General features: G+C 34.4%; 2 protein-coding genes across 3 annotated transcripts in view; one reads left to right on the forward strand and one right to left on the reverse strand.

The window, feature by feature from the left end:
• The window catches only part of LOC115209224 (nuclear cap-binding protein subunit 1), a 47,232-nt gene extending 32,500 nt beyond the window's left edge, over nt 1-14,732 (reverse strand). The window contains exons 1-9 of the mRNA XM_029777494.2: nt 14,602-14,732; nt 9,540-9,625; nt 8,383-8,483; nt 7,337-7,421; nt 5,731-5,802; nt 4,497-4,604; nt 2,497-2,544; nt 2,268-2,341; nt 843-912 (exon numbers count right to left, since the gene is read on the reverse strand). Of these exons, the coding sequence (XP_029633354.1) occupies nt 843-912; nt 2,268-2,341; nt 2,497-2,544; nt 4,497-4,604; nt 5,731-5,802; nt 7,337-7,421; nt 8,383-8,483; nt 9,540-9,625; nt 14,602-14,644 (687 nt within the window). The 5' untranslated portion in view covers nt 14,645-14,732. The remainder of the gene's footprint in view (nt 1-842; nt 913-2,267; nt 2,342-2,496; nt 2,545-4,496; nt 4,605-5,730; nt 5,803-7,336; nt 7,422-8,382; nt 8,484-9,539; nt 9,626-14,601) is intronic.
• A 1,802-nt stretch (nt 14,733-16,534) lies between these two features.
• LOC115209471 (probable E3 SUMO-protein ligase RNF212) overlaps nt 16,535-22,892 on the forward strand; it is a 34,168-nt gene continuing 27,810 nt past the window's right edge. Inside the window, exons 1-3 of one of the 2 annotated variants that reach the window (XM_036501075.1) lie at nt 16,535-17,119; nt 21,181-21,324; nt 22,046-22,107. In XM_036501075.1, coding sequence (XP_036356968.1) covers nt 21,216-21,324; nt 22,046-22,107 — 171 coding nt within the window. In that variant the 5' untranslated portion in view covers nt 16,535-17,119; nt 21,181-21,215. The remainder of the gene's footprint in view (nt 17,120-21,180; nt 21,325-22,045; nt 22,108-22,892) is intronic. The other variant, XM_029777895.2, reaches the window with a different exon arrangement.

A 22,892-nucleotide genomic window follows, 5' to 3' on the forward strand; every position in this document is an offset into this window, starting at 1 on the left:
TCTGTAGTGCAAATGTCTTGTTTTCATATGTTCTGAATTAAAATCTTCCACCAAACAACCTTAGTCACAATTTATGTTCTTAACACTAGCTGAATGATAACTAAGTTATTTTACTAAATTCTTTGTTATACTTAAAATTAATCGAAAGAAGCACAGAGCATCTCAAAATAAATACAGTAACGAAAGGGTTAATGTAGTTCTCAAGGAGATTCAACATGACCCAGAGTGTAATAAGGTTGGCACTTTGAAATACAGGTACCACTCATTTTTGCCAGCTGTGTGGACTGGAGCAACGGGAAATAAAGTGTCTTGTTCAAGGACACTATGCATCATCAGGAATTGAACTCACGACCTTATGATCATGAGCTGAATACCCTAACCACGTGCCTTCCCTATTTGGATTGAATATGGCAAGTTTAGACGATGAAGCTCATCTCTCTGTTGACTCTCATTGAGGTTAAGGTTACACACTCAACATTCCTCTCCAATCACTACCAAAATACATTAATGTCCCCAACTTCCTCCATGCAAAGAGTAACACATTGTTGATAAATGCTAACAGTTCTTTGACTTCTGCCACTCTTTCTTTAATCCCCAGGTACAAGTTTACTTAATTAACCAATAGTCAGCTGTCAGAATACTTCATGAACTTCAGTTCATAGGTGCCCCAGTTGCTAACTACTTTCATAACTCTGTTACAAGTAAACTCCTGGTTCTCTATCGATCAGATAGAAATCTCACAGCATTGAAACTATTATAGTATGAAAATAATGTTAGAATGGTGGCAATAGTAGGGATGATGATTAGTTGAAAGCACTTTGGATTTGAGAAATAAAATTTACCTCTTCTTGTGGGTGAGGAGTATCTTTGGACCAAACTTTCAGAGCAGCAACATGAGATTTTGATCTTTTACTGTACAAGAAAAATAAAAACAAACAAATATATATACATATATATTTGGGTGTACAAACAGGACAAAAAAATACTCAGTACACACACACGTTTGTATATATATAAATAGCCACCTGTGTAGTATACTTAATATATATACATCATAAAATGCAAAATTACCATGCTAGTCATTCAGAGATAATATTTTCTTATGGATCTGCTGTGTTTAAAATATACAATTGTCTTGAGTTCTATTTATCATTTCTTTTCTATATGTATGTGTACATATCATCATCACCCCTCTCTCTCTCTCATATATAGATATGCACGCACACACATTATAAATATAACTCAAAACACAAGTATAAATATTTTTTTATTTTCAATCAGCAGAAGTTACAAAGAGGCTCATGAGACAAGAATTTGTTTGTGTGTGTGTGTTGGCACGCACGCGTACATAAACAAGTACTGATATTAGCTTATATGGTTCAATAAATATCAATTTTAAAGGTATAATGCAATACTTCTTATAACTAAAAAGAAAATATATATACATACTGAAAGATATAGTGAGATTTGAAATTTTGTTAGAAATATAAAATAATAACCAGCCTGCCTATTTTTGCTCAGTGGCTTTAAGGTTTAGTGTCCTATCACAAGCCTAGTGAGGGAATGCTAAAGTGAACTGATTATGATGAAAATTAAGTTGGTTTCTTAAACCAACTTAATTAAATCTTGAGGTGTGAAAAGTAGTTAATCATAATAGTAAATCTCATTTAGAGAACGCTAAACATTGTCATGTCTATCAAAAGAATATTTCTTGGGATGCTCTAATTAGTACTTCTGGTGGGACTAGTTGTGAAGTTTTGTTCACAATCTACAGCAGATTATATGATAGCAGTGTAAGAAGTTGGATGTTGTATGGCAACAAAAACAAAGGAGATATGATGGTTAAAGGAGAGTAAACCAAAACTGGTGCACTGAATGCACAAGACAAACTTGATAAACTCATTGAGCAAAAAAGATTAAAGACCAGATATTTTAAATACTAGTTTACTCAAAATTTCTTGCCATAGTGCTTGTTGTATTGCTTGACTTAGAACATCAACTAAATCACTCTCAAATCAAACCATACTGTCTTTAATAAATAAAAGGATATACTGGAGCTGTATTCAAGGTAAGTTACTTTATTCACCTGTTTAAAAGTTCTATACGAGATGTGAGATGAAACAATTGACAACATGAAGAAAATGGTATTATAAGACAGGAAAAAATTGTTGAGCTCTTAAATTGGAAATAAATTGCTAAATTCAAGCATTGCACCTTGTAGAATTAAAGACCATCACCTGGTAGCAACAGAAATAGAGCAAACTCACCTGATATAGTTCTCAATCACTAACAATAGCTTATCTAATTCAGTTTCTTTTTTCTCATACAATTCTCTTCCAACCTGAAGACAAGCAAAGGAAACATCAAATAAGGTTTTGTGAAGTTTCTTATCTTGAAAGCAAATTGTCTGAATTAATTGAATGTTTTCTACAACAGAAAAACTTTTTTATGAAATTAGAAGAGATATCTACAAACTGAACAAAATAAAATTCTTACCCATGGTAGAGATGATAAAACTGCATAAACATAAAAGTCGGATCGCACCTGAAATAAATAAATTACACCGTGTTACAAAAATTTCAAGACATTTCCATGTGATTTTCATTAATGTTTCTCTATTACATTTTCAGTTTGTTCATTGCAATGATTCCCACAAACTGCTACTCTGAACTAAATGGGATGGTTTTGTAAACTTACACAGGTAAATTTTTGTTTTGATTAATTTAATTTTTAAATTTCAGGTGATGCACTTATTACTAAACATTTATGAGAAGCAAAACATTCTGGCAAGTAGAGAGACTGAGGCAAGCAAAATAGAGCAACTACAAAGATTAGGCTGATGGTGATTTGCATTGAAATGAATCAAGGAATGTAAATGGCAACAGCTTTAGTTGTGATTTATGAGGGGGTGCTGAAAAGTTCTTGGCTTTGGGTAAAAGAAAAAAATACAGGAGGAGCAGTTATGATTTTATTCAACATATTCCCCTCTCAGATTCACACACTTATTGCAGTGGTCCTTCAGTTATTCTAAGCCCTGTAAAAGAACTCAGAAGGTTGGGCTTCCAACCAGGCCTTAAAGCCAGGAACTTTTTGGCACCCCCATGTGTGTGTATGTGTGCTTCTTTTAAAGCTTTGAAACATTACATATTTCATAATCTAATCTCAAGTTGATCTGGGTTGCTTAGGATTATAATACAGTATCGTTCCCACACATTTTGATCACTAATACTTGTCACAATAGTATGCCAAGTTGAAACATATGATGGTATTTCTGAGCTATACTGTTAGCTCTTTTTTTGTGATGGCCATCATGATGTCCAGACATTTGATTCTCATCACTTTTTTTTTCCCCCACAGAATATTTTCAACCAACATTTATTGCCCATCCATGGCATCATAGTCATCTTTCCCACCTATATCAGCTGATGCCTCTTATGCCAACCACGCTATCTCAGTTCACTTGTGCTTTGCCTCCCCAGTAGGTTAGCACTATACAAACCGATACATCATGCTCCTCTCACTGATATCTATCCATTGCAGACAATTCATATTCACTGCCCAAGTCTCACCATAATTTTGCATCACACACTACTGTGACGGTGACACATAAGGGGCACCTCTGACAGAGACACCTAAAACGCACCCACTACGCTCTTGGAGTGGTTGGCATTAGGAAGGGTATCCAGCTGTAGAAACCAAGCCCAATTCAAACTGGAACTTGGTACAGCTCTCCCGCTTACCAGTTCCAGTCAAACCGTCTAATCGATGCTAGCATGGAAAACGGATGTTAAATGGCAATGACACTTCTAAAGTATACTTCCGAGTCTGTTTTCTACAGAGAGAGAAAACTCTTTTGGTGCCAAGGTCAGAGGAGAGCTTAGTTGGAGCTTTTGTAACTGCTGTTCCAGTAATTTCCAATAAGTATTTCTATGGTCATTACTCTAATGAATTTTCTGGTTTAATACCCTCTGTTAAGAGGATACTAAGACTTTAAGCATATCACCATTTCTCTTCTCAGACATTATTTCACTGCTGAGCTTCCTGCTAGTCATAAGTCTGACTTCATTCTGATAGTTTGTTTTTTTCCCTCAAACTGCTGTTCTTTGAAACTCATGACCATCATCTTGTGTTCTTATGGTCTATGATATTCAATCCTTTAAGCTTTCTGTCAGTTGACATCTTTTGAAATTGTAGGCCCTTTTCCTTCCCTTCTTTATAGTCCCTTATGCTACAGCAACTGCAAGCCTTGTGTAAGACAAAATCATTAAAAAATAAAATAAAAAACCCATCGTAAGTGTGAATGTCTGTGAAAATATCAAACACTCAATTATGATTCAACTGTGGCACCATTTCTCCAGCAATGCAGGCAAGCAAAAAGAGTAACTCATATGCTTGTTGCTAAGTGGTTGTTACCAACAGATTAGAAGTGATAGCATAATATAAGAGACAAAATAAAAAACAATAACAAAGAAAACTATATAAAAAGGTAAATCAACCTGAGGAATGTTATCTTCAAGAGTCACTTCGACAAAATTGTCAAACATAGACAACAATGATCCAGCCACAATTACATGGCAGTTGACCAGGTCACACAGAAAACGAACCTGAAAATAAAGATTAATAAACAACAATTAATCATTTCTTGCTCTAGGAGTTGAGAAAATAAATGTGACTCATATACTTAGTTTTTATGATTATTAGCATATTTGATGGCATCAGGAATGGCCTGACCTCTAAGTATCCCAATTTGCACTTAAAATATGGTTTCAGATATTTTATTAGTGGCTTAGTAATATATATTGGGTTGTCCAGAGGTTTGTGCCGATCTATAGTAGCTTACCTTTCGACTTATTTTAGAACATGGTTGAGTCTATAAAATAGGATTTGACTACACCTCCATTTAGAGCACAGTTTAAGCTATCTTTTCGTGGAAGAAGGTTTATGTTCCTACAACCTGTGTTAATTCTGTAACCCTTTAAAATGGAAGATAAAGTTCATTTTTGGCACTTGATGCTTTGGGAACCAGACAAAAATTGCTGCAGCTCAGCTGGGATGTGTTACCCCACCCTCCATATTCACCAGATATTGCTCCTTCGGATTTCCACTTATTCAGGTCTCTGCAGAATAGCCTTAATGGTAAAAATTTCAATTCCTTGGATGACGTAAAAAGATACTTTGATGAATTCTTTGCCATGAAACCACCTCAATTCTGGGAAGAGGGTATTTTCAAGTTAAAAGAAAGATGGAGACGCATTGTGCAACAAAATGGTTCATATTTGGTTGATTAAAAATGTAATGGCAAGTATTTATTGATCTTTTTCTTTCCTTTAAAAATCAGCACAAACTTTCCAGACAACCCAATACACCTTGTTGGTCATTTTATAGCCTGCATTGTTTTTCTTTTAAAGTAAGAAAATAGGGAAACACTGTTAGTTTAGTATAAACCAACATTAAACCACAATAGAGTTTAAATTGGCCTGTGAAAGATATAGCCATTGTCCAAAGATATATAATTATTGAGACTTGTTTTAGGGGAAAATAACATCCTTGATGTCTGGAAATACAGTAAGCAATACAGCAGAACAGAGCGCGTCACACCAAACTTTTTGGTCTATTTACTTTATATTTTGAGTTCAACCAATTCTGCTTTTCATTCCTCCAAATATAATATGTACCATTGATATACTGAGATTAATTATTATTATTACACAACAATTAAGAACTCCTTACCATAATCCTGGCACCTTCAAAATATCCTGCTTTCAGGCATTCTTTTAAATTTCGGACCAGCATTTCTACAAACTGTAGAAAGAATGAAAAATATTTAAGTCACTTAAGAAACTAAATGTCATAATAAGCTCAAAATATGTGAGATCCAAGAACAAAATTTTATATCAAATAGCAACAAGAATTATTAATGTTTCACAAATTACTTCAAACAATCTAAGGACTACAAGAAAAGTAAAGTGTATAATAGACTGTCATATCAAATGACAATACCAAATCATTATCATAATTATTATTTAATGTCTGTTTGCCATGCTGACATGGGTTGACAGGATCCAGTGAGCTATAGGCCTGCACCAAACTCCAATGTCAGCCTTGGCATGGCTTCTACAAATGGCTACTCTTCTTAATACTGATCACTTCATAGAGTATACTGGATGCTTTTTTTTTCATGCCACTGGCACTTGTGAGGTTGCCAAAGTAACTTGAAAGAAGGTGAAAGGCTCCTCAATTAAGTGTGTGGTAGGGAGGAGTATTTGGGAGGGGGAGGTGGCTTTATGACAGATGGTGAGGGGCTAAAGTATGATAGAAGAGCAAGTACCATTTTCTTGCTATAAAGAAGATATATGGCTACTCAAAACTATATAAGGGTGGGAGTAACTGGGAAAAAGATAAAGATGGTAGCGAAGAGATGTCAGAGCAAATCCTTAAGGCATAAGAGAGGCTGACTACAGTGAATTGGTGGAGTATTTCTAAATTAATTATATTGTCTAATTATAAAACAGTAGTCATGACAGCCATTCAAAACAGCTTTAGCTTAATTTATACTTTGAGATATTGTACACTAACAACTGTCAAAAACTTTCATGATACATCTATAACCTATATAATGACATCATTCCAGTGACCAGACTGCAGATGTATAACCTCTATGTTTTGTTCAGTAAAATGTTTGGACAATTTATAAGATATAATATTCGCAAAATAAAATATAATATGATGTATATGTTAAATATAAGCTGAAGTAGGAGAAAGGATAAAGGGGACACTTTAGTCCTACTGCAGACAATCATTCTAGTGATGGTGGTACAATAAAATGAACTCCGTTACTGCATCTGACTATAAAAATCTTAAATTACAGTGATAAATATGACTGGTTTATCTCAGTTCCTGTGAATTATAGATGCTGAAGAGCTGTCACAAAGTCACAAGACCTAAACGATTCATGCCAGCATAGGAAAACTGACATAAAATCACAATGTTTTAGTTTCAATACAATTTCAAAGCAAGTTACTAGCCAAACAAGTGCAACTCCACAATTACATTAACAGAATCTCATTAAAAAAAGAAAGCAAAAAACAAGATTAAAGGGTCATTTAAAGCAATTGCCAACAGCAGTCCAGCAGCTTTTTCATTCTTCAAGTATATTTACTAAATCCTAAATGTACTAATAACATCAAAATGAATTTACAATATAGCATAGTTGCAGACCAAAGAAAAATAAAAACACTAAGAAAATAAAGCCATTTATTCTTTTCTTATTTTCCACACAGAATATGACTGATATAATTTTATCATATATACTATAGATGATGATGAGCATAAATACCTCGCCCCCGCAGTTATAGTTCTTGGCATTCAGCAATCCCACCAAAGTTGTATAAACAGTTAACTTCTCAGGTAATCGAACAACACTGAAAGTGGGAAAAAAAAATGTTATGTAAATTCTGCACTGGAACTTCAGTTGAAAAAATTACAATTTCTATTTTTACTACCATAGCAGAGCTGGGTTAAGTACCAGGTTTAACAAACATAGCAGCAAGAGGTAGGATGTACTCAAATTTAAGGATATGCAAATTTTTCTTTTTGTCAGGAGGGAAAGCAGTTCCCATGATGCTTTACATTGCCACAGAGACTGAAAGGAGGGAAAGAAGAATGTGCCCTCATAACAGAGACCTGATTTAAATGCTTGCAACAGAGCAGACTCTGTTAAAGGCACTGAACGTGTGAGATGATGCACACATATTTTTAATCTTTTACTTGTTTCAGTCATCGGGTTTCAATCAAGCCAAGGCACTGCTTTCAAAGGTTTTAGGTAAATCCAACCATTACTTATTTTCACGTCTGGTATTTATTCTATTTGTCTTTTTTTGTTGAACTGCTAAGTTATGGGGACATCAAACCAACACTGGTTGTCAAGCTGTGGGATTGGTATGGGGGACAATCCAGGTTTGGATTGCTTTTGTATATACAGAACACTTTTCTCTCTTTTCTTTTAAATTAGTTCTTTCTAAAAAAATTTGTTTATAGAAACAGGATTGAGCAAAGTGGGGGAAAAACACAATATCTATATTAAGATTAGAACTTATGATATTGTGATTAGTGGTCAAACACAATAATCTTATAACTATTCATTTGCTCAATATCTGCTTTTCCATGCTAACATAGGTTGGACATTGTATCTCACTAAAAACTTCAGAAAATAACTAACATCACAAATTCTCATTACATACAAATCAAAAGCTTCATTATTTTATGTAAATAAAACCATTATATCTGATGATAATAAATCAATATCAAAATAATAATCATTTATAAAATTTGAAAATAAGACCAAATTATTATCAAGAAAATTTAGGCAATGAAATAACTGACCATTCACATAATATTTTCAGAATTTTATGCTTGTAATTTGGTAGATCAGTTTCAAGTACATTGGCAAGTCCTTCAAGGTTACTCTCCAATGATGAGGTGCTCTGAATTGAAAATATAAGGAAAACATTTTGTAGAAACACACTGGAAACCTAAAGAAATACATACTATAATAACAGTCTTTTATTTGTTTATATATAACTTTAAAATTGATATAAAATGATGATGAACTAAAGAGAATATGCTATTAAATATGGGAAATATTACAAAGCATTTTGCCCAACGCTAACAACTTCACTAATTTTTATAATAATCCTTTCTACTTTAGGCACAAGGCTTGAAATTTTGGGGGAGGGGACCAGTCAATTATATTGACCCCAGTGTTTCACTGGTACTTAATTTATCAAACCTGAATGAAGGGCAAAGTTGTTCTCGGCAGAATTTGAATTCAGAACATAAGGACAGACGAAACACCCCTAAGCATTCTGCTTAGCGTGTTAACGATTCTATCAGCTCACCATTTCACTAATCTTTATAATTAATGATTGTTAGATTTGCCTGTTTGTTGCTTAACTTTCGGTTTGGTTCGCAACTCTCCCATTAAATTTTTAAATCGGTTAAAAACTAATATGTATTTTGATCTACTAAATGTGTTTTTTTTTTCCAATACTGTTTTGCCATCTTTTATACAAAAAAAAGTATTACTCATTATAGGCATAAAACAACAGGTCATGCACCAGTCTAACAATAATGAGGATTTCTTATATAAGCATAAGGCTTAAAATTTGAAATGGATATAATTGATTATATCTGCCTTCATACTTGACTGGTATTTTATTTTATAATCCTTGGATGGAAGAAATGTGAAGCTGACTCCAGTAAGATTAAACTAAGAATGTAAGCAATGTAATGAAATACTACAGGGTCTTTGGTCTTAGTACTCTACCAATTCTTGGAAAATATAATTTGTAATAGAATTTTAATTCTTCAGTAATGTTTCTGGGGAAAAAAATTATTTCACTGAAATACATGTGACCTACACAAAGTTTTGTTTGAATGTAAAGTATTTGGGTGCTTTGTTCTGACAGATATGAAGTGCTGTTAGACAAACTACAACAGTTTACATGTGTACAACAAAACTGTGTGCTATACAGACATACCTTTTCTCCAACTCTGGTAATCAAAGATTCTAACCGTTCTTCAATATCCAGAAAGTCATTTGTCCTCCTCCGCTTCCTCGAACGAGCTGTAATTATATTGAAACAATAAATAGTGGTAACATAATAGAAATAATAAAAATCCTGCATTTTGTAAAGTTTCTTATTTCTATTTTGATATGTAAATTTTGCTATACTAACAAGAAAAAAAAATGGATGGTCACAGCTGGAATGTCTTTCATCATAGGTTTGCTTGCTGAAAGCTGATGGGGAGCTAGAACAATAACATTATTCAATGTGCTTGTCCCTTCCAGATGTCAAGTTGAGAAATTCAGTTAATTTCTGTGACTCCAAAAAATTACCCTTATTAAAACAGGTTCCTAATAGAGGGAATTATTTACAGGTTCAATCAACCTGTTAGAAATAGCAGCCAAATCTCTCACAGCCAACAATCTTGGGGAAAAAACAATGATCATGACGAGAACACTTTTGACCATAAATCTGCAAGGGTGGGTGAGAGAAACAAACAACAAGAACAACCAGCAGGTTGTTGTTTAGCTACAGAGCAGCCAAGGAGTTCTAATTGACCCTTCTTGTCTTTTTTTCCTAAACATAGCATATTTAGGACATTATTATTCAATATGCCCTTGCCATTTATATATAACACAGAGTAAGGTGATATTTGGCTATTATTTCAAGCAATTCATCTGATCATTAAGGAAATATATCCTCATTTCTTTGTCAACCAGCAGATTTCCAACTCTGATGACCATTTACTGAAAACCCAAATCCTTTCAGGAAATATAATATCGTGATTCCACTTCTCAAATTAGCACAGTTTATCAAACACCCTGCCATCCAATGTCTAACATTGACATACGTCTAAAAACTAGCAAAAAGTTACAGTGCAATTGTTATTTAGCATATGATAATTACATACGGCTTGCATGAGCATGGAATCATAATTTTTTTAAATATCTACTTTTCCATGCTTGTATGGGTCAGACAGAACTTATTAAGGCGGGTATTCTACAACCTGATGTCCTTCCTGTCAACAACATTTGCTTCCAACCAAGGTATTGGGTTGTCCAGAAAGTTCGTGCCGATTTATAGTAGCTTACCTTTCGACTTATTTTAGAACATGGTTGAGTCTATAAAATAGGATTTCACTACACCTCCATTTAGAGCACAGTTTAAGCTATCTTTTCGTGGAAGAAGGTTTATGTTCCTATAACCTGTGTTAATTCTGTAATCCTTTAAAATGGAAGATAAGAAAGTTCATTTTCGGCACTTGATGCTTTGGGAACCAGACAAAAATTGCTGCAGCTCAGCTGGGATGTGTTACCCCACCCTCCATATTCACCAGATATTGCTCCTTCAGATTTCCACTTATTTAGGTCTCTGCAGAATAGCCTTAATGGTAAAAATTTCAATTCCTTGGATGACGTAAAAAGATACCTTGATGAATTCTTTGCCATGAAACCACCTCAATTCTGGGAAGAGGGTATTTTCAAGTTAAAGGAAAGATGGAGACGCATTGTGCAACAAAATGGTTCATATTTGGTTGATTAAAAATGTAATGGCAAGTATTTATTGACCTTTATCTTTCCTTTAAAAATCAGCACGCACTTTCCAGACAACCTAATATTTCTCTATGGTCAAACATTTTGCAGAATATTGGAAATAAATAATATTCATTTACAATGTTATGTAATGAAATGACAAAGAGACACAAACATACACACACACACACGACAGACTTCTTTCAGTTTCCATCTACTGAATTCACACACAAGTGGTCAGCCTTAGGCTATAGTAGAAGACACTTGCTCAAGGTACCACAATGGGACTGAACTGGGAACAGTAAACTTCTTGACCACATAGCCACACCTGCATCTAGTTACAACATGTCAAAACAAGTGAAGGCCTTTTTTTTTAATCATTGGTTTAGTCAGGGGAGCAATGGCAGTGTCCATAGCCATTTTCAGTACATCATAACTAGCAAGAAGGAGGGAGAAAATTGTCCTCAGACCAGAGACTTAGCCCAGATATTTACACAAAGCTAAAGGCACCCAATGGGTAGGTGGTGTTAAACTGAGAGACAGATTAAAATTTTTGCTCCCAAAAAAGGAATGGGCCCTCTCTCCAAGTGGTTTCCAAACACTTTCTCTCAACTAAATTTCACTTAAATAAAAGTAAATATCAAATAAACAGTGTGGGTGTTTAATTGGCAAAAGATGACCATCCTCAAGTGTTCGTGATGTTTGCCAATGACTTTTCAAAGATGTACCGTTTTCAATACCATATTGACATTTGCAGGGCAACTTCCAAAGCCTTGAAGAAATGTAGCTGCTATTTCTAACAGGTTAATGACCACACGGTGGTTCTGTTAGTTGACTATCTGTGAAGTTTCCATAACTTTTCAATACAATCAAGAGATCTGAGAAAGATTTGATCAAATATCTATTCACTTTTTACATCCATTTTTCCATGTTGGCATGGGTTAGACAAACATTATTGAGGTTATGTTCTTGGAGCCCAGTTCCTTTCTTGTTGTTAATCCCTACCGGTTTCTCAAGGAATTTTAATTCCACTCCTCTTCCAAAGTGCAGAACTATCTGACAATTAGTTGACAAGTAAGTGTCAACACTGTCTGTAGCTCAGACTTTTTCATGCAAAGAGTAAACAGTCACACACACAAACACAACAGATTTGTACAGTTCCCATCAGCCAACTCAACTCCAAAGGCACTGGATGGCTACAGATTGAAATAGAAGACATGATGTCATGCAGTGGAATTGAACCTGAAGCTATGTGCCTGAGAAGTAAACTTCTTAGTCATACAGCCGTCTGCAGTTACCTGGAACTTCATGATGACATTTTTAAAAAATGAACACATCAATGTGGATGATCATGGGCAGGTTAATATGAAAAGTGTTTGAGTAATTCTGACTATAAATATGTAATTTACAAGCCAGTTACAGATAGTGAAATAAGTGCTAGCAAACACATTATAGCGAATGCAATAACTTTAATTGATGGCGACTATATTTCGTATGTAGGAGAGGCAAACATTGTTGAACAGCGTCTAAATAAATCAAACGAAGACAAGGGCAACAACTCGAGGAATGACATTTTTAAAGAAATGACGCACCAGAGTCCAATTAAAATTGGAAATAGAAAATGTGATGACGGTAGTAGAAAAGTCTGATAGGTTGTAAATGAGACGACAGAATGAAAATATTTAAGGTTTCTTTCCGGTTAGATGTCTAGCGAGGAATACTTCACAGGTTGTCTCGGAAATACGAGTTCGGTATTGAAAACAGTAAACAGCAATCCCGACCTCAAATATTACATTTTACATCACTAGGAACAAATGCCCAATATTTTAAGGGCAAACGAACATAGGGGATTGTGGCACATATGCAGAGAAGCCACGAAAATCGAAGTCGAATGCATTTAACGTTTTATAGTGATGTGAATTAAGTAGAAGGATTACAAGTCAAAGTACTAATTCATGGATATGTTGCTGATTAGATCAAGCTTAGACCTAATTAAGCTGACACCATTTTCCAGACATCTGGAACAGCTTCTTCCAGGATATTCTTTCTCTTTATAAGACGGTGGGAAGTATGTTGAGTAGAGGTTTTTGGTTGCTATCTTTAACAGGTCAAACGACCAGGTAGATACGTCCTCGTTGGTCCAGATTAATATATATTGTGAATTATTAGTGAACAATAAGTCAAAACTAGGATAAATATTGGCAACTTACAATAATAGAAATAGAACCGGAATTTTAGAGACAAAAGCAAGATTTTTTTTTATGTTTTTCTATGAAAAAGACATTGATTGATTTATTATGCAGGTAGAAAGTATCAGAATTATAAGGGAGGTAAAACATCAGTGAGCTTTATGTTTTCTTGACCAAGAACATATGTGACATACAAAAATAAAAATGGGTTTCAGTAAGAGATCGGTCGAAAGAAGGACAGAGACCCGGCAGATTACCCTTAGTCTAAGACATGCCATAAAGTAAGAAATTTATAAGGGCGGAGAATCAGATGCAGGCTTTTCTTGAAGACAATGGGGACGCATCAGTGAATTGGCGTCAATGTATCAACTGGAATCGGTTCACAAGGTGGCGTCTGGCTTTATTAAAGAAACTTAATAAGGTAGAAAGACCGATTCTTTTTTCGTTTTTCGTAGGAACTCATAAAGTTGACTGGTTCGATCCAAGTGTATTTCGGTTAAGTGGGATCTGAACAAGGAACCAAGAGGGAGACAAACATAACTAAATCCAACAACAATGCTTTTACTTGCTCGTCACAAGAATCTCGACCTCAAATATTACATTTCACGAAGAACAAAGGCCTAATGTTTTAAGGGTAAACGAATTATAAGGAGTCATGACGCTCATGCTATCCCGCCAGACAGTTTTAAAGCAATTATCAAGTTATGTTGTAGTTTCATATAGTATTCTCGCTCAGTTTTATTATTCTTTTTGAATTGAGACGTTAGTTAAGATGTCAATGTGCTATCATCTTTGTGTGTATAACAGACACAAAAAGTACACATCGTATACATATACACAATACTACGCAATAAACATAAAGAGATACAAGAAAATATACGATTACTTAGAACGATAGGATCCAAGTTTTACAGACACAAAGACAGAAACTAGTTTAATAACTAAAACATCGAAACCAAAACAATTTGCAATTTACAAAGGTAAATGGTGAAAACATGAAATCTTGAATAACGGTCGGCAAACAGATTGTCAATTTAAAAAGTGGAATGAAATTAATGATTGCATTTTTTAAACATTCGATTCATAAAGGCAAATTATTTATTAATTAAACGATATTGAATCTCGAAATCAAATTAAAAATTAACAGAGAAAATGATGTTGGAGCAAAAACTAGGGTGTTTGCCGGTAAGTGAGCAGGAGTGGCGGACTATGCGTGGATGAGTTTACCGCGTGAATATAATAACTGATACAATTCATACTCCTTAAATATCAATGATATTATTGAGCTAAATGAAAAGACCAGAATGAACTTACTGTCTTCGTCGTCGCTGAAGGAACCACGTCTTCGCCTGGACATTGTTGCACACGTTTGGTTTTCAAATGGGTTCGACGCAACTGCGCATGCGCCAGCGAACTCTCCGCATTTTCTGAAAACGAACGAAAGTATTTGATAGTTTGGTAGCAAATAATTGGAATTAGTTTCTCAATTTGCTTTACTAATTCTTTTCTCAAAATTGTTTTCCTATTTTTTCCTAGTAGTGAAATCAGCTTTCTATTAATTGATGTGTTTGCAAGGTTATTTTTTTTTATAAGTTATGTGTGTGGTGGAGTCGGGGAGGGAACAATCTCCTTGGAGCCATACGTTTTCAAAACACCCTTGAAACTCCCGCAAAAATTCAAAGCAATACGACAAATTGGAGGCGCTAAAGCAAACAATCTACAATAGCCGACTGAAGTGTGATGGCGCTACGTTCACATATTTTTATTTACAACCAATGAATTAGTCAATATCGACAAGACAGTTATAGATTTCTTGTGGAGAACAATACAACATAGGCACAAGCGTGGCTGTGTGATAAGAACCACATGATTCCGGGTTCAGTCCCATTGCGTGGCCCCTTGGGCAAGTGTCTTCTTTTATAGCCTCGGGCCAACCGAAGCCTTGTGAGTGGGTTTGGTAAACGGAAACAGAAAGAAACCCGCTGTATATATATATATACATAAAAACACTTTCTTGAAATGTATCCGATACTTCCGGTACATATACCGAAGTTACGCCAATATTTTAAATACTTAGGAACTCTATGGGTCTTAACCCAGCTCTGCTAGCAGATTATCATCAGTATCTGTCACAGAGGTTAAGAACTTATCCAGAGTTACTTGACATTTACGGTGCACCATCTCTTTATACAGTTCAGTGTAAGAACTGAGCTGAATATTAATTCCTCTTGTAATTTTTATATTGCATTTACTATTGGAATCGTTATCAATGAAAACTTGTAGACCTTTCTCTATACATGTCAAATATTTTGACATATACTTTACAGTCAATTGATATGGTGCAGATTCTATATCCCCTTCTTGCCCTGCAGCTTGGTCTTGTTGAATATCATCAATACCTTGTTAGTCAAACTTACCCAAGCAACTGAACCACATCGTCTATTTTTCAAACCCTATATCATTTATCAGGGTTACAATATCTTGTTCAACTTGATTTAAGCTCTTTTAGAGGTGGTAAGCCTACAAAAGCACGAAAGCCATCTGGCCATGTTTTGCCAAATAGCATTCATAGCTGAGAACTTCGTTTCATCACATGATTCCCTACATACATAATGTCGAACTTTGACAAGACTTCTGCCCCCACCCCACACCCTTGAATATTTTTTTTTCCGACACAAACCCCTATTTTCGGCTACGGGGAATACGAATCTGGAAAAAAATTGGCAAAAATCGACATTTCTAAATTCCCACCCCCACCCCCATTTCCTTCATTTTAAACTTTTTTTTCACAATTTTTTTTTCAAAATATGAGGAAAAATACGGAGATTATTATTCTGAAAAAAATTTCCAAAAATCTTTGTAAAATTTTTTTTTTTTAAATATGCGGGAAAATACGGACATCATGATTCGGACAAAAATTTCAAAACATTTCTGTACTTACAGTTACGGTTCTAGGGTTGAGGTTAGTGTTGGGGGAAAAAAGTCAAAATTGAAGTTGGGGGTGGGGGAAATTTCACAATGCCGACTTTTGGCAATTTTCCGGAACCTCCGTATCCGAAAACGGGGAGTTTTTGGAAAAAAAAAAAAATTGGGAGAAAATGGGGGTGGCAGTGGCGGAAGTCTTTCCCAGACTTTTTCCAGAAGCCTCAAACAATTGGTTTATCCCTTCCATCAAGTTATTTTATGATGTGACAGAAATAGTGAGTAAATCTTCTGAAATCAAACTCTATCGTGTCAAAAAATTAATAACATTAATTAATGTTATCCTAGACAAAATAATGTCTGGAACAATACGTGATAGTCACGAGTGGAGCGCCTTTGATCGTTGATCTATTGGGTAATGGTTAATCTGAAGATAAACAACAGAAAATGAACAATACCAGAATCAGTTCGAATCATAGTGGTAGCGATTTTGCCTTTCATCTTCTCTGCCTAAAAACTTTAGAATTCTCTTCTCCTCATGACAAATCTGTTCTATTTCTTGAACTTTGCTTTTTACTTTCTTCTTAGTCGAATAAAATAAGTTCCATACCTAACTGAGTTCAATACTACCGTCCACAGCCCACCAATACCAGATTGTCGGAATTTACCGATCGTTACCGGATAATGTCGGAATACTCGTACACGAACATACGACAATATTTGCAGGCACCCACGTCTTCCAATTTCATTTTCCTTATTCATGTTGGCATTGTCTTCCGAGCAGTTTTATGGATAAACAACCTACTTGATTGACAAAAGCAATGATATACACTCTGTGATTTCGAGGTGAACTTTATTCATATTCATTATTATTATTGAAATGTTAGCCATTCACAAAAGTCATCAAAATGTAAGTTTTGCGATATTTGAAGACAATTTTGTAAAAAAATCTTATTCGTAAATGAGGAAATTAATTGTAAATCATAAACCTTCCCTAGTTTTAGTCAATTTTCATCCTTGATCTTTTCCCTTCATTTATTTAAAGACCAACGAGACACGTTATTTTATCCTTTGCAACAGACCAATTTGTCTTGAAATGGAGTCCCACTTGATTGTTCCTTATAGGTCATCTCTGCAAAAGAATTCAATGAACAGACAAAGACTTTGACATTTTGTGAAAGCCATCTACTTATTCTATTCTTGCAGGTTGTATTTTTCGCAGCCTTCATGTTTGATATTCCACTTTAACCACGATCAAACATAGTGTGTATAAGATTGTGTGTTAATACGTCCTGCTTTCACAAATACCGTAATATATATTTGATCAGTCAGTTTACCATCCTTCCCTCCTACTCTATTTACCTAATGTGATTGTTCAATCTGCTTAAAATAGAAACCAGATCTTTCTCAAATCACCCTACTGCCTTAGGAAAGGAAGCAATATTGGATAATGTAGTGCTAAATACACTGAGCTACAAAAAGACTGGTTGTGGCTTGAATGTGTTTTATTAGAGCTGATCTGGAGTTGACCAGCTTCAAAAAGAAATGCCTAAACCGTGGTAACAAACTAAAATGCAAATTGACTAAACAATATGAATTTCAGAGAACAGTTTTCTCTTTAGAATTGTGACTATTAATGTATGTCCTTTATGAATACCACAGCTTTGTTTTCATGCCAATAAAAAAAAAAGCTTAATTCATGCCTATATGTTGCTGGATCTTTTCGGTTTGAACGGCAGTTTTTAAAAATAATTTCCACGTAACTAAACACTTTTAAACTTCGTATACTGGTAGAAAGTGTTTATAAAACATCTTTTTTTCTTGGCTTTATTGAGAAAATTCTATAGTTTGTAAGATAATTGTTGTTTTTTTTCTTCAATTTCTGCAATTTCAACCAATCAATGACGTCTATTGAAGTGAAAATATTCTGTGCCGTATGAATATGCCCCTCGTTTAAGAAACAGATTGGGTTTATTTACATTTGTGAAGAAAAAAAGATACCCTTCCCCCCACCTCTAACCCTAAAACAGATTGAAATGCAATAGATCGATACTAGGGTCATAATTATGGGTGACAATTTCATATGACACCGCTAGAAAAACTGCTGTTCAAACCGAAAAGATCCCTGTTGCCTTTGTCAGTCTTTTTGAGAAACATTACAACAGACCTACTATATAGGTTTGAATTGTTACCATTCCCAATATCTCATCTTGTTCTTGATGTTAATATTAACTGCTGTTCCGCCGAGATCGACTTGCCTCTCATCCTTTTGAGGTTGATGAAATAAGTACCAGTCGAGTTCTGGGGTCGACGTAATCGACCATCCCTTCCCTCAAAATTCCAGGGCTTATGCCTATTGCAGAAAGGACTATTGGTTTCAAATTTTGGCACAAGGCCAGCAATTTAGGAGGGTGGGGCTAAGTCGATAAAGTCTGGAATATTAATTGTTGTTGTATGGCAACGAACTGGCAGAATTGTTTGTCTTCACATTCTGATTTCAAATTACGACGAGATCAACTTTGCCTTTCATTTTTCGGAGTCAATAAAATAAATACCAGTTGAGCACTGGGGTCATTGCTGGTCTTGTGCCAAAAATTTTGAAACCATTATTAATTACTGTTGTGAAAAAAATCACTCACTTGGTTTACTAAATATGCTACATCTTCATCTTTTATACTAAATACCGATGCCATGTCAACATCAAAGTGCATTTGGTATTTGATGTCTTTTGCATTCATTACTTCGTTCTATCATAACAGCTAAATGTAAAACAATAATATATGTACTGATGGGGAAGCTTCTATATACGTAGTCTTCTTCCATTGTAATTCCATTAACGTCTTGGATACATTATAATAGTATTAACCGACTGGTATTTTATATCAAACCCCCAAAAGGTTGTATTCAAAGTTGATCTTCAAGGATTACAATGTGAACATCAAGGGCCATAGCTAAATGTTACAAGGCATTAAGTCCAACGTGATAATTACTGCCAAGATTTGTTCAGAAATAGCAGACAGCTTTTCAGATTATACCTTACCGCCATTAGAAAAGGAAGGATACATTTGATAATATAGTCCAAGATACAATAAATAGATTAAAAAAAAAAAGACGGATTATTAGGGGCTTGAGTGTCTCCTTCAGTCACAGGATTGTTTGATCAGAGCTGTACTTCGATAACTTCAGGACAATCATTTAAGATTATTGTCCAGCACTTACCCCACTAAATTTCCCATTTTCTACCTTAAAACTTATTTTGATCAAACCATATAGAATGAAATGTTTCATATGTGAATTCCTTTTTTAAAAAAATAAATAAATACATTATCACAAACTCTTATGGATTCAATGTCGACTAAAGTTTATTTTATACAATAGAATGTGCTGCCTTCATATTCTAGTATTAAAATAAACGTTTTTCCTTACCCTAGAAGGTCCTAACTTCAATCCAAGAAAATCCTAGAGAATATTTAACAGATATGATTGCCAGAAATGCACTGCTAAATCCAGTATTTAGTGATGCAATAGTGTTAATAATAATTGATTGATAGATACATTTGCATACATTAGTTGTCTGCATATAAGTCATTTAGATTGAGCTCCTTTAAGTGTTTGCATAAAAACCCTAATAGCTAAAGCTTAATTTCTGTGTTAATGGAACCAAAAACACACACATATACATATACAGGACGCATAAGTTATCTGAGGACAGATTTATGTTTATTAAAAACAGATATATAATAACTGATAATAAATTTATTATAAAAAAAATGCTAAGAGGATAAAAATAAACCTCCATTTCTTCAACTTCAATAACTGCTTCTATATGATATCTAAATCATCTACATGCTCAGATCAAGTGGTCCTGGTTCATTTTGGATATGACTCTGACTATGGTGGCTTTCAAAGAATCTTTGGTGTTATGGGTGTGTTCATTGACACTCCACACATAATAGTCCAGTGGATTGAGATCTGGTAAATTAGGAGTCCAAATTTTAGGGATTATATGTGATCATGAAAATTTTCAATCATCTATTTCTGTGTTACTTGAGCCATGCAAGATAGTGCAGTCTTGCTGAAATACATATGATCTTCCATTGCATATACTGTCTATTCAGGGTTTGATAACTGTTTCCAGGACCTCAATCTAGGTGGCCTTGTGGAAAGAAATAAAGAGGCATCACATGTCTTTCATTGCTGACAACCCCTAAACCATGACAGTTTCAGGAAATTTTGTATGCATAACTCTTGTAACTTTAGAAGAATCTGCATATAACCATTTTCTGTTAACTTTTTGATCTTGGTTGAAGTTTTTCTCATCTGAGAAAAACCAAATCAAATCTTCTACTGGATTTTTCAGTTTGCTTAAAAGCCTTTTAGATCTGATATAGCAATTTTCTGTAGCTTTTTCTGATATAAATTGACTTTTCTTCATCATATAAGACTTATGTCTGATGTTTTCATGGACAACATTTCTGATTGTTCCTTCTGACACATGGAGATCTTTTGCAATTGACCTCATGGATTTTCTGGGATTGTAATCAATGGTCTGTTGAATTTGCTGGATACATTCATGTGTTCTGATGATTTTGGAGCATTTAGAATGCTTTTTACACTTTTACATCTTCAGTTTCTTACTCATTAAAAACTTTGTAGACAAAAGATTTAGAAACTTTTAAAAATCAAGATATTTCCAAGTCACTATGACCAGCATTAACAGCCATGATAACAGCATGCCTCTTCATTTCTTGAGTAAGCTGAGAGTCTGCCATTATTATTTTGTGAAACAAAGATTATATAGAGTTAGCAAAAACTGCAGCAATGACCCCAAAAAGGTATGTCCTCAAATACCTTATGCACCCTGCATATTCATTTCTACTTTGTATATTTTTCTGGCTAATTCAATATATGAATTCATATTGTGTCCTACTGACATTTCGAATATTTTATTTTTTCTGATATATTTTTCAGTTATAAGTTTTCTAATTCTGAGTAAGTGACATAGAATGGTAGACTGGCTTCACTGCAACCTATGTTTCAACCAGCCTGGCAATGGAATTAAATTTTCTCTCACCAACTGTGGGCATGTTTACTGTGAGAAGTGTTTAAATGAAGGTAAGCAGCTTTGTGGTTTTTGTACAAGAACCATCATTCATTTAGATTTTTTTTTTATTTAAATGTAATTTTAAAATAACAACGGCTATTGGAACAAACATACAGATAAAAACTTTGGAAATGATTTGGTTACAGGTTCACAGCTCACATATCTGTGATTCAGATATGCAGACTTCATTTCTTAATAAAATAATTTGGAAATATGTGTAGCTAGACTGTTATCAAATTTATTGAATTTTTATTAACTCTAATTTTCTCAAATTATCTCATTGAAATAAACCTGCAATATACTATTCTCATCTATTCAAGGGAACTGCTTCTCATTGAATTAATACCATGTAATTGGGATAAACCCTTAATCAACAAGCCACTGTGGCTCTCAAAAATTGATATTTTGTTTCTCTGTAGCTCAACATCTTGATCCTATATGTATGTGCTTATTGTATTTTTATCACCAAAACATGAAGGAACCCAGTCTACACTTCAAGTATACTGATCTAAAAATAGCTTATAAGTTTGTTTATATTAAATATTACTTTTCTAACTTAAAAAAGTAACTCTGAGATTTGAATTATTTGTCATATTAAAATGATAAATATATTTCTTTAAATAAGCGTGCATGCACACACACACACACATGTATGTGTGTGTGTGTGTGTGTGTATATATATATATATACTGTAACTTAGGAGTTTTGCACATTCTTTTTTATTCTTTACAGGGACAAGAGAAAACTGCAAAATGTGCAAAGCAGTGTGCAACAGTATTCTATTGACAGGAAAGGTTTGAATGAAATTACAATATTCAGCACTGTTTTCCTTCTTAGTTATATATGTTTTTATTTATGTATATAATTTAAAATGAATTATGCAATTGTTTTAAGAAAGAGAGAGACAGAGACAGAGAGAGTAAATTCCCAGTAAACCAAGCCCACAAAACAGTTTTCGTTTTTAACTGAAGTCATTTCATTTCATTTGTGCTACTAATATTTCTGCCAAAGGTATAAATATTAACAATATGTTACAACCCACCTCTTTTCAAGGTTTCATGTATTGGGTTGGCAACTAAGTTCTCGCCGTTTTTAAAAATTTAAATTTCTTTATAAAAAGTAACAATTAATCAATCAATAATGTATTCACCCTTTTTGTTTACAACTTCTTCCCAATGTTCGACAAGGTTTTCAATACCTCATTGGTAGAAATCACCCGATTCCGACTCGAAAAATTGACCCAACCAAGCTCTCAATTCTGCATCAGTATTGATGAAACTCTGCACTAGGCATTTGAAAGAGGTGGAAATCTGTTGGTGACAAATCAGGAGAGTACGGCGGGTGTGGCAGCACTTCCCAGCCATGTATTTGAATGATTTCCATAGTCATATTAGCGATATGAAGGTGGGTGTTGTCATGCAGCAGAAGAACTCCATGCTGTCGATTAGGTCTTTTCTCTTGAATAGCCGTGTTGAGTCATTCCATCTGTTGAACATAGAGTTCCGCTTTGACCGTTTGGTTCTGTTCAAGCAATTCGTAATGGATAATCCCTTCTCAGTTCCACCATACACACAACATT

The sequence above is a fragment of the Octopus sinensis genome, linkage group LG3 (genome assembly GCF_006345805.1).
Source record: "Octopus sinensis linkage group LG3, ASM634580v1, whole genome shotgun sequence".
Taxonomy (NCBI): Eukaryota; Metazoa; Mollusca; class Cephalopoda; order Octopoda; family Octopodidae; genus Octopus; species Octopus sinensis.